A 13,155-nucleotide genomic window follows, 5' to 3' on the forward strand; every position below is an offset into this window, starting at 1 on the left:
TGCCTGCTTATTAGGGCTCTCACACACACCCCAAGCGGCATTATTACAAAGTCAGCTTAATTGCCCCCAACAATCTGGGTCCTCATTTTACCTACCTCGGAAGGATGGAAGGCTGAGTCAACCTTGAGCCTGGTGGGATGCGAACCTGCACTAATTGCAGGCAGCTGGTGTTACTTAAGGAGGCATTAGCCCACTGCTCCACCAAGGCTCTTTATAAACTATTTAAACTATCTTGTCAAGAAATTTTATTGGGATTATTGATGGGGGCGGAACTGAGGAGTTCAAATAATGTTTTATGTGCCACTAAGAGTTAATGAAGTCTTGCCATAGCTTTCACTTTTGACCTGCATAATGGAATGCCTTTTGCTTTTATGGAATCAAAATATCATCCTTCATTTGCCTTAAGGGGTTAGGAACCTATCCACTTTATTTTCCAACATACAGACATTATTTTGTAAGTACATGGCATCATGGCATGTGTGAACAACCTCAGAAAAGAGGAAATAGCCATTAATCAATGTTATTCATTGTATAATTAAATCCATGACCTCTGACTTCACATCATTAACTGCTGGGCTCAGGGAAAGATTGCATCACAACATCTGTTCATTGTCAATCTTCAAGCAGTTTTTATTTACAGAGGATCTTAGCCTTTATCTAGTGCCAGACAAATACTTACCCTCGTAATGAGAACTACTATTATACTGTTTTAACCTGAAGACAATGCGCACGCACACACACACACACACACACACACACACACACACACACACACACACACACATATATATATATATATATATATATATATATATATATATATAATTCTATCTCAATTTTTTTTAAAAATGGTGCTTTGAATTCTGGTATATGAAATAGATACTCAAAAGTAAGTTCTTTAGCTATTTGAATGCAAGGGAATGTGAGTTCTTAACTGAACACGGTTCAATATACATTGAACAGTATATTCTCACTTTAAACTCTTCCTTGTCAATATAAGAGAGCCTGGGGGTGATGAGGGAGGCAAGGATGGGAAATGCATTTCTATGTTTTGTCTTGCATTTCTACCTTTGCATTTGCTGTTGTTTTTTTTATAAAAATAGTATATGTGACATGTGGCATTGCCTAAAGAATGGATTTAGCCTTTACCTTGACCACCAAGAACACCATGCATATGCTGTATATTCCTGTTCTTCAACAGTATATCATCTAAAATATAGCCTTCATAGCTCCTGAATCTACTCCATGTTGACACCTAACACTTCATATTGATAGCAATGGTATGTGAAAGGAGTAATTTGGACCTAACATGATTGTACAGGCACCTTAAGAATGAAAAAAATACAGCATAATGATTTACTTTATAATATCTGAAGTGTATATGATTGCTAAGAGTCAACAACTAATTGATGGCACATAATCAATATGATGCCTTAGAACAGAAGTGGACTTTATTAGGCAGTGGCATATAACAAATGGACTTATGCACTGATGCTGGAAACATTTCTTATTTTGTAAGAATGATTTGTGGTTTGGTAATTTACATGCAAGTAGATTTTATAATGATGTGAGCTTTGTTCTAGCAATCTTCGGAATGTGTGGCGATCTAAAAGTGGGTCAAGAAATGTCAGAATACATTATAAATCAGTTTGATCTGTTGTCTGCTCCATTCTTCATGATTCACATAAAGCTCTTCAGAAGGGCATGTGTGCATGTTCAGATGAACATACTTGGATACATACCTACAGTTGGGAATTCTGTTTGATGAAGATTTTTGATTGCTTGAAGGTTTATAATCTACAGATTTCCACAGGAAATGTGCACCAGACTGAAGGGCCACAGTTGAGGACAGAGCTAATGTGTACGTCCATGCATATTGCTTTATTGCCACTTGTAGTTTGGCTTTTTGCTCACATTCCAATTCTTAGCTGTGACTTGTTCAGCCTGACATGTGAAAATGGGCAAAATCAGGTTCCTTACTCTTGCTGTAAAGCCATGAGTCCCATAAATCTTTACACTTAATTAGCTACTATAAACAACAGTCAGATTTGTTCAGCTATTCGGAGGATTTCCATGTAACCTCAAATATCCATCTCTACTTCATAGGGCTCGAAATGAAGCAGTAGAAATTGCGTGTTAGATCCTCATAATGCTCTAAACCAGGGGTGTCAAACTCCCGGCCCATGGGCCGGATGCGTCATGCTGAAACCGCGCCCACCCCATTGCCGGCAATGGAAAAAAAGTCACAATACGTCGCAACACATCATGTGACGTTGCAAGTTTGACACCCCTGCTCTAAACTATTGAGTATCAGTGACTAACAACAGGACGCAAGAAGCTCTGTCCAAATGCTGAGCCTTTTATTTAGAAGCTTAGGAATTGATCCTTGTAAGAGCCTAGGTACACATATGTTCAACCAGAAAACTCCCAGATAACTAAATAGCAAACCTGGTACATGCTGGGTGATGGTTTTTTCCATTTTTGTTAACAAGACCACTAGTGGGAATCCAGTGAGTTTCCGAGCATAAAAAGACACCACCAACCCAGTGAGGTTCAAGGAGAGTCGTCATCTGAACACTTCTGCAATCAAGAAAATCTCCTTTTAGCTTTTGGTTTGGCCATTTTACCTGTTCTTACCTGTTTTGGTGCATAATGTCCTTCATAGCCTCATGTTCTTACCACACTCACACGTACATATACACACATATTCCTGTCATCATGCCTAATTGCGTTTGAAGCAAGCGAGGATAGCTTCAAGACAGAGGCTGAATACTGGAAAGGTCAGCCAGATTAAAGCAGTTGATTGGAAACCTCAACATAAAGACGTCACAGGGAAAAGAGTGCTGCTATATTGTACTTGGATACAAGCAAATGAGTCATCAAGTGATGCTCTTCTTCTTGTAGGACATGGAACTGAAAGGGAGAAGCCATTGGCTGAATTGTACACCAATCATCGTTGTAACTAGGGAACACTTCAGCCTTTTTTCTCCCTTAGAGCTTGGCAGAAATGAATTTCTAAAAAAAACATAGTTTGTGTTTGCTTGTGTGCATCTTTTCTGCACAGAGTATTTGTGTCTCATGGTAACAATTCTTTGCTTATGCTTCATTCATTTGTGCAATAATTACTTCACATTGGTTTTATTCTTCTTCATTTAATGCCTATAATTGCTATTTCATATTCTCCTTGATGATGTAAATAAAGGAATGTACAGATTACCAAACTTGATAAGGTTGTTTGTTGCTTGATGCTGTAGTTATTTATTCAGTTCAGTAAATTCCCTAGCAATATTAGGAATTACAACTACAACCCCAATTATCTCCTGTTAATAAAAGTTAATATATTTACAAGACCCCAGATTAGGAAAGAAAAGCTACTCAAGTGGAATTTTTGGACTTGTAACTAAGGCATTTTCTCAAATATCTTTTTAATGTAATGAATTTGAATAAAATCAAGAATCAAAAGAAGATATAAGTCAAAAAAAGTGGGGTTTTTTTTTAGGAAAAATGAGACGTGTTTTGAAGGAGTTTTAGTTCTTTATCATGCTTGAAAAAATCTGTTATTGTTTTTCATACTATATTTGAGGGGGTTTTTAGATACATTTTTAAGTGTTGCATGATGTTTTAGAATATTTCTGGTATTTTACAATTTAAAGTTCTTTTTTTATAAACCAGCTTGTGAGATTTGGCTACTGGGCTATAGAGAAATTTAATAAAATAATTAAATTTTAATTATTAAATAAAATAATTAAAAAAATAATTAAATAAAATAACACCAGCTGTGCGATGGTGTTTAATGGGTCATGTCATGGTAAATTGGGAAAGGACAGGGCAGGAATTATATCCTTTTTTCATTAAAAGGCTACAGACAATAAGTGCAAAGATTGAGCTGAGGAAGAACAAAAAGATGTGATGTTGAAAAGAAAAATAATTTACAGGAAAAATAAGATTAAAGATGCAAACACTCAATAGGACAAAATTTAAAGAAGCAATTGAGAACAAATCTGAGTACATCTTTAAACATAAACCAGAAGTAGAATACAGTGCTAGAACTCTGCTTCATCCTAGATCAGAAGTGGGGAACTATGGCCCTTTTATGACCTGTGGGCTTTAACTCCCAGAATTCTTGAGCCAAGATGGCTGGCTCAGGAATTCTGGGAATTGAAGTCCACAAGTCATAAAGGAGCCGTAGTTCCCCACCTCTGTCCTAGATAGTGGAGTAGTAACTGTGGCCCAGAAAACCTTTGTCTAGCTATCTGTATACCAGGTACAATTAAACATTAAATGGTGAACACTGTACAGCAACCCTCACATGGTGCATAATGTTGGAGCCAGGCTTTTGGTTGGGCACACATGTCATTATTACTATTAAAGTGTTATTTACCTTTAATTCCTCCACAGAAATGTATCAATTTAGTCCTCCCCTGTGAATCTACTTATCTTTGAAGGCAAGCAGACATGGCTTTTGCTTACAGGTTGCAGATAGGCAGATGTGGGTTTTCTCTCTGGTAGTTCCTCTTGGGTGAGAAATTCTACTCCAAGTATTTGGATGAGATATTTGGTTGGTGTTCCATCTGCCCTAAAAATCTTATGTTTCCTTTAGCAATAATTTAAATTTGGCATTGCTTGAAGGATAAACAAGGATAAGCAACCATTTGTTCTTTTTGAAAGCTTAACATCCAATGGACAGAGCTACTGAAGAAAGAATGTGTCATCTAAGTTGATGGGATTCCCCCCTCGCTGACTGAGGAATTCTTGGAGTTGAAGTCCACAAGTCATAAAAGGGTCAGGTTTGAAGACCCCTGTTGTAGGGTATAGTCAAAAACATCTACACTACAGCTTGCGTGTGCTTCTATCTCAGAGGTGGGGAACAATAGCCCATTTTTGACTTGTGGACTTCAACTCCCAGAATTCCTGAGCCAGCAACCTCTCTTCTAGCTAAAAGGGTAAGAAAGGCAACAAACCATACTGCTACTTTTCAGCAACTATGATGGGGCGGGCAGCACCAGAGCCTCAAATTAAGCATCCAAACCTATCGGGTGGCAACTAATGTTGTGATTCAGGGTCAGCCTGTGGGTTCGGCATTTGGGTCGGGCGATTCAGAGGAGGAGGAGGGGGGTGTTGGAGAGGTTGCTGAGGGGGTTGGAAAGCTTGCTGATGAGAGCCCTCAGCCAGGCCCCTCCCACCTGGTTACAACGCAGACCCAGCTGTGTGAGCCTGACAGCGTGGATGAAGATGACCCACAGCTGGCCCTGTTCAAGGACGCCCGACGCAGTAGGCAGTCAATTAGGAGTAAACAGAGGAAGGCAATGGGGCACCTCAGAAGGAGGCAGAGAGAAGCCACGCCCTGAACTGTTTAAAAGGGGAATGCGTAGGAGGGCTGGTTTGCTGAAGGCAACCGCTTGAATAGTTCCTGTTTCATGGTTCGTGTCTTGTTTTGCTCTATTTGCTTTTGTGTTCATAAATTTGGCAGGCTTAGTTCCAGCCTCTTGCCTTCTTGTAAAAGGGGTTGTCCCTGCCTTATCTGCAGGGCCGGTAGTAGGCTGGTACAGAACAACTAAGTTGTTTTCTTTTTTATTTTCTTTTTTGCTATTTGCTATAATTTTATTTCTAATCTCTTGGTTTTCGTTACATGGACCTTTTTTCTTATCTTACCTATTGATCTATTCAGTTTTGTTAATGGTTTTGTGCATATTCATTGCATGGGGATGGGGTGGGGGGTAGAGAACAAGCCTAATACAACACCTAGTATTTACCCCTTGGAATATTCACTAATGGAATGGAATATTCACTAATCTTTCTCTACTTTTCTACATTGTCCTCCAGCCATTCTAAATTACTAATTAGGAGTCTATTGTAAACTATGAAGCAAAAAACTTGGATATCTTAAAGAAAAAAACCTGGGAGTTCCAGAAGTGCTAACATTCCTAGAGCATGAATGCTGATTTTGTCAATATATTAATTGACACTGAGCACCGTGTGTCAAAGAAGCACAAAGCAAAAAGGATAAAACAAATCACCATTTGTTAAAAAGAGACGGAGAAACTTAACTGCTTCTTCCTGGTACCAGTAAAGATTTTTATCAGGACATGTTGCTGTTGATCATATGAGTGGGTTTTGCTGAACTCAAGCTGGGGGCTGACAAATACGTTAATTCAGGCATTTTAAACTTTAACAGTATATTGTGAATATACACACAAAATCATGCAGTAATGGAATAGCTGCCATAGTGGTTGGTGTTAATCCCCAAAAGGCATGTTAGGAGAAAGGCACTCAAGTTAAATTGTCCCACCACCACCCAACTCCTTTCAATTCCCCGGAATGCGGTCTACTGCTGTATCTTAACTTTATTTTTATAGGAGTCCTTGATACTCTCTGAGCTTGATTGCTTGCCTGTAGATGTTTCACTACCTAATTTGATAACATCATCGGTGCTTTTGCATGTGGGCTTTCTCCCTTTTTATATACAGTAGCTTGCCCTGCCAGTATTGGTTGGAATGTGGTTTTATCATTGGTAATTAGGGTATTTATTGTTTTCTGCTTGGTTATTTGTCTCATGTTAATTCCTGTTTATCTGGGTGTTAGCTGCTAGAGAGTATATGTTCCAGTATTCTTACTTTTTTATAGACTCCTTTGAATGGTCCGTAAATGTGGTTTTTCTCTATTTGTCTATTGATGGCTGATTTGTCCCAATACAAAGCTTTCAAGAATTGGATTTAGCTTGGTCTACGATGCTCACAGTTTCCCAATTATAACTATGGTTGAATCCAGTCCATGCGTTGTGAGATTAAAAGGGTTTCTTTGTGTCTTCTGATTGCTAGCTGATATTCATAGATCGCTCTGCAAGTTATGCTTTTGTTTTCAAATAAGCATTAATTCTAATCCTGAGCTGCTTCCAGTCACCAGTTGTATTTCCCAAGAACACTTATAAACTCTATATGAGGTGCAAAGGAGTCCTGTGGAAAAGATTACGCAAGAGACTGGCTTTGCCAGATGCCATTGCTTTGGGCACACGGGACTTAGTGGCAGGCAGGCATATTAATCTCAATAGTCTGTATGATACCTATAGGAGCTGATGAAATTTAGAAATGATACTGAAATTAAACAAGGTACAAAGATTGTGTTACTGATGCTTATCATTGCCCAGAGTAATTGGTTATATAAAACTTAAGTTTTTGAAACTGTAGATAAGGAGAAACAGGCCTCTGGAATTGGCTGACAGTTATGCAGCCCAGTCTGTCCTTTGGTACCAATGTTGTATAAGGGGGTTTATTAGGGAAGAGATTCTTCGTTGTTCAATTATAGACTTTGGCAAATAGATGCCTGCGCGCTCTCACACACACACACACACACACACACACACAGAGCCCACAGTTTTTCTGCATATGTCTGCTTCCTGTTACACAGATGGCTGTTTATGCAGCAACTGGCCATTCTGCTTATTTTTGGAACAAGAGGAGGAAGTGTTTACAGTTGCCCAGTAACTGTTGCACATCTTTATAACCAGAGTCCTAGAAATCCCCATCAGTCAGTTTATGATACTGAAAACAATGGGTATTGTAAAATGCGCACATGCATGAATGTACCAAACAACAGCTGGAGTGTGTGTTTTTGGAGAGAGGCAAGGTATAAGGAAAATGAGAATTAACAAACTTAATAACAGAATCCTTTCTTCTCCTGCAGGAGGCGGAGGAAAGCGCAAAGGTAAAAGCAAAAAATGGAAGGAAATCCTGAAGTTTCCTCATATTAGCCAGTGTGAAGATCTTCGAAGAACAATAGGTACAAACTTACTTTTTTGCCTTTCCCCCCAAAATATTTGGTTTGAGAGCCTTTCTTATAACAAAGTAAAATAGCTTTACTTTTTTAATATAGGAAACCTTTTACTAAATCAGGCCAAATAAAATATTAAAATATTAAATATATTGAATATTGTTACTCTAAGTAATAATCAAAAAATACTAGGTGATGTAATGTTAGGTATATGCAAAATCTCCTGCTTCTGGTTCGGAGGATTAACTTCCAGAAAACTACTGCATCATTCCCAGATTGAATGGATTATCATGGTCTAGGAGAGTTCTTGAAATAGTAGATTTTGTACAAATCTATTATTTGTATTATTAGGGACACGGTGGCTCAGTGGGTTAGGACGCTGAGCTTGTCGATCAGAAGGTTGGCAGTTTGGCAGGTCGAATCCCGAGTGCCGCGTAACAGAGTGAGCACCTGTTACTCGTCTCACCTTCTTCCAACCTAGCAGTTCGAAAGCACATAAAAATGCAAGTAGAAAAATAGGGACCACTGCGGTGGGAAGGTAACAGCGTTCCGTGCGCCTATGGCATCTAGTCATGCCAGCCACATGACCATGGAGACGTCCTCGGACAAGCGCTGGCTCTTCGGCTTTGAAACAGAGATGAGCACCGGCCCCTAGAGTCAGAAACGACTAGCACGCATGTGCGGGGGAACCTTTACCTTTTATTATTTGTATTGTCATATTTTTATTTATATGGTACTCTTTCAAAGAAATCTGTGCATTAAGGACAACAGCAGATGGCCTGGGCTAATAAGGTTTGCCATTCATACAGATATTGATGAGCCAGCACACATGCATGTGTTGGTGTGTGCAAGTTGCTGCAAGAGAAAAGTGTACACAGAAGAACAGTTTTTTCTGTAATTTTAGATGAAACACAACACAACTGTCTCTGAACTGGATGCTTTCTCAGCAGTTGGGTTTCTACTTCCATTTACACATATATCACTGAAATTCTGGACTGTAAGATTATCTGCCTACATTGTTACTTGGAATAGATGTCACAGTGCATGGGGTGTTTGAACAGCAGGATCTCTAACAACATCAAACTGCTTTTATCGACTTTAAAAAGTAGGCATGTGCTTTTTGGCATATCTTGCCAAGTCCAGAGAGAAGCTTCCTCCCCTGCTGAAGGGAGGGAAATAGTAGTCAGGGGTGTCCACTGTTAACCTCTACTCCCATTGCTACCGCAGGAGTCAGATGCCCTGCAGTTTTTGTCACACAGAGTTAGGCTGTAATAGAAATCTGTTGAATATGGAAGAAGAAAACGTATTTCTAAAATATGGCAGACAAGAACCAGATGGACATTCCAGCCTTATCTCCTAAGTGAGTCATTATTCCAACCAGTTAAGGAGTTTGTGAAAAAGAGGATCAAATCACTCCCAGAGACTCTGCCTTAATGTTTTCTCTAATACATGGGAAATAGACTCCGATATTCTGTAACTTCTTTTTCCTTGCATTAAATCTTTTTACTGAGACTTATGTATGAATCTCATACATAATGTATCTCATTTCTTGTCATCTACTGCTGTTTGGGCCTTGACCAGGAAAAGGCTAAGAAGAGCAGAAATGTGCGCCACTTTCATTGGGCTGGCAATCAGTAAGCCCATCCGGTCCCAGTTTGAGCCACTGCTTTGTACTTTAGCTGAAGCCTCTTGCCATGTGAAAGGTCTCTCGAGATATAGAGAAGTGGTTGCAAATCTGCGCTGACCATGATTCTCTATGTCTTCTGCTATGATTGATTGATGATGGGGTACGATTAGGAACAATATTTTCATCCTTTTAAGGAACCCACCATCAGCATGAGAATACAAGAAGGTCCATCCTCAATCTATGAGCTCTAATTGCGAGGGGACCCATAAGAATATGAGAAACATTGGAATGTGGCTATGATGCCGCTTAAGAAGGGGTCACCAGAAATCCCTGATGGGATGCTCCAAACTGGGAATGTGGGAGACCATTGGGGGGAGATAAACAGAATAAGGAATCAATTTCCAGTATGATAGGCAGACAGAAATATAGCAGGATTATATTTCAGTAGCAATTCCAGGAAAATGGGGATCAGCAATTTGGTTCCTTTCTTCCAGCCCGGCAATTTTCTTTGCAGGTCATGGATCACATCTTCAACATAAGCAGCAAAAGCAACACAAACGTCTTTTCTTTTGGGTCATTCATACTTGGAACTTTCTGCATCCAGAAGTTTACTCAGCACCCTGCTCACGTGGCATTTCGAAAAGCAGTCAAAATTGCCCTTCTGCCAAGTTTTTAAATCCAAGTAATTGCTTAGATGTCCATCTTGGGGGATAAGTTTGGACTGTGTACATTGTTTGCATTGTTTCATATTTTTTATTCTGCTGTATTTCACTCATATACTTATTTATATAAATAAGCCTACAGATTGCCACCAATGGCAGTCCTCCCTTGCTTTATTTCTGATCACTGATGAAAGGGTGGAGTTTATAGAAAATCTAAATATTGGAACAGTTACTATGCATGAATGGCTGGCATTACTCCAAATAGTTTACCAAGAAACATAATCATTTATATAGTGATACCCATAATGAGTTGGACTAAAATTTAGATATGCCATTAAACACTCGAAATATGACTGCGGTTCCACTCAATACATCCACAAGATGTATTTAAAATAAGGTCAAAAAGATGATTGAAACTTTTTACAACTAATTGCTCTTCTAGAAGGAATAAATTAGAATTGATATTAGATTTGGTGGGGGACAGACACACACACACACACACACGTAGAAAACACAACGCAGCAAGAAAGTAATAGACAAAAGATGTTAAAAACATGAGATGTGCAGAAACTGTAGCCAGATCTAGTTTACAGCAACAGCATTCAGATCACCTTTCTAATACTTGCAAACTGCTTCTATCTTTTCCATAAGTCACTTCATGTTTCTTTGTTTTGTTTGTAATTTATCACTGTCTTCTTTTCTGAGAATCTCAGCAGTTCCATCAAGTCACAACATTCTTGGTCTTCCAGGAAAGGGGAATTTATCCATTCACTCCTTCATTATTTGTTTTGCATTTGCTTTCCATTCATTGTCTCCACCTGATAAATTACCTCACAGTTGTTCTTGGTCAGGTCACTATTTTTATCACTGAGGAAATAATTTCAATTAGCACGGTTATGATTAGTAACCATGCATAAATATCCTCACTTTTATTAATTGAAATAAAACAGTAAACAAAACCCTGCTTTGATGTTTATAGTTATTTCCTGTGAAACATTCAGAAAGAACTATGGCCTACATTAAAAAGGAGAATTCTACCTGTTATTGAAAGACATCTTGAATTAGCAGAAATCAAGTTCTTGTGGTTGGTTTCTGAGTATGTTAACATCATGAACATAGAAGGAAATCTAAATTTAATGTCAATGAGATGATCAAACACAATTCTAATCTCATCTCTAAATATGTCTGACTGTGTTGTTACCACCATAGGATGGGAGTGGGGTTTGGGAGGGGGTAAACTTGGATTTTTAACTGTGGATTTTTTTATGTTGTACATTGCCCAGAGTTACCATGTGTGAGTTGGATAAATTCCATGGCATTAAAAAAAGAAAAGAAATCCTCTCTGGCTGTCATAAAAATTATCTTTTATTTAGAGTCAGTTCTTGGCTAGTACCATTGACTGTAGTGCAGGGGTGGGGAACAATGACCCTTTAATGACTTGTGGACTTCAACTCCCAGAATGCTGTCTCGGGAATTCTTGAAGTTGAAGTCCACAAATCATAAAGGGGCCATCATTCCCCATCTTTGCTGTAGTGGAAAAAGGTTTATGTACTTATGTCTGCTTCTTTCATTGCATTCCCTCCTCCCATCCAATAAAAGCACTTGTGTAATCTTGAAGCAGTTTTGATGTATGTGAAGTCTTCTAATCCTTGATGTTTGCGGGAAGCTCTGATTGCCTGATAGTTAGAAGCTATCTTTATATCCTTCAGAGTGGGAGCAGACTTCCTGCAGCTATCCTGAGAAGGCTTTGAGAAAAGAAGGCATCTTTTCAGCCACGTTCCAGAATTTTGTATCTGTTGTATTTTGTTTTGACTTGGTGATCTCACTCCAAAAGCAGCATTGCTGGCTTTGCTCACATCTTAAGCATTTTAAACTGGGAAATAATGGACAGGTTTTTAATTCACAACTTTCACTGAGAAAAGTCTGTATGTCATAAGAATTGGCACCTGATTAACAACCTCTAGTCAGAGGTGTAAGGCAGGGGTTGAGAACAATGGCCCCTTTATGACTTGTGGACTTCAACTTCTCAGAATTCCTGAACCAACATGGCTGGCTCAGGAATTCTGGGAGTTGAAGTCCACGAGTCATGAAAGAAATAAAATAAATATTGATTTTATCACAGGCAGAAGCAAAGCATAAATAATAATATAGTTTTATCTCTCACAAGTTATATAGCTTCCCATCCCATCAGAAACAATCACCTTTTTCTTAGAAATCACACTTGGAACAAAAGAAATAGTTTGCCAGTCTTTGCAATTCTAGCAAAAGTTAAATATATATGTTACTGAATAGCAGTTTCTATGCTACTTGAAGCAGGGTTTAGCTATCACTGAATGTTATTATTTAGCTATTCTTGGATCCCTTCCCTTAAAATCTTGGGATCTGAAATATATTTTCTTTGAGTGCTGTCCTAGAGTTGGATGATGTGTGATATATTTTCTGCCATTGAAAATTTGGATGGACTGCAAAATGGAAGCAATCAAGAGGATGGAAATGTACTCTCCCCCCCCCCCCGTCATCCCACCACCAAAAATATGCAAAAAATTTAGTTAAGAGAACCTGAGACTGAAAAAAGGAGGATTCCTGAACTTGACAGCTTTCAGGACTTTTTGGAGTCACAGGAGAAATTAGTCCAAATGATTTCAGTCCACATTCTTTTAATATAATTTATTTCACAAAACCTAATCCATTGAGGACTATCTGGGCAGCAGCAAACTAGAAGAAAAGCAAACAAATTGTTGCTCTTTCAAAAGGATAGGCAAATCTCCCACACGACATAGAATTAGATCAGACATGTCAAACACAAGGCCCGGGGGCCGGATCCGGCCAGCGAAGTGGTTTCATGCGGCCCGCAAAGCCATCCTGGAAACAGTGGGGGAACGGCCCCCACTGCCTTGGCCCTGGCCCAGAGACCCTCCTTCTGCCAGAGACCCTCAGATCTGTCCCACTCCTCCCCAGGCCCCCATAGGCACCCTTCATGCGAACGATGTAGAGCTGGCCATGCCCACCCAGTAGGCCATACGCACTCTAGCCACGCCCACCCAGTAGGCCACGCCCACCCAGGCCATGCCCACCCGGCCCCTTGAGGGCAACCGCAAT

General features: G+C 39.3%; 1 protein-coding gene across 2 annotated transcripts in view; it reads left to right on the forward strand.

Annotated features, from left to right (window-relative positions):
- The window catches only part of GRK5 (G protein-coupled receptor kinase 5), a 182,589-nt gene that overhangs the window by 81,944 nt on the left and 87,490 nt on the right, over positions 1-13,155 (forward strand). For both annotated transcript variants that reach the window (XM_081329550.1, XM_081329549.1), the window contains one exon: positions 7,681-7,776. In XM_081329550.1, the coding sequence (XP_081185676.1) occupies positions 7,681-7,776 (96 nt within the window). The remainder of the gene's footprint in view (positions 1-7,680; positions 7,777-13,155) is intronic.

Source organism: Vipera berus (assembly GCF_964194415.1).
Source record: "Vipera berus genome assembly, chromosome: 5".
Taxonomy (NCBI): domain Eukaryota; kingdom Metazoa; phylum Chordata; class Lepidosauria; order Squamata; family Viperidae; genus Vipera; species Vipera berus.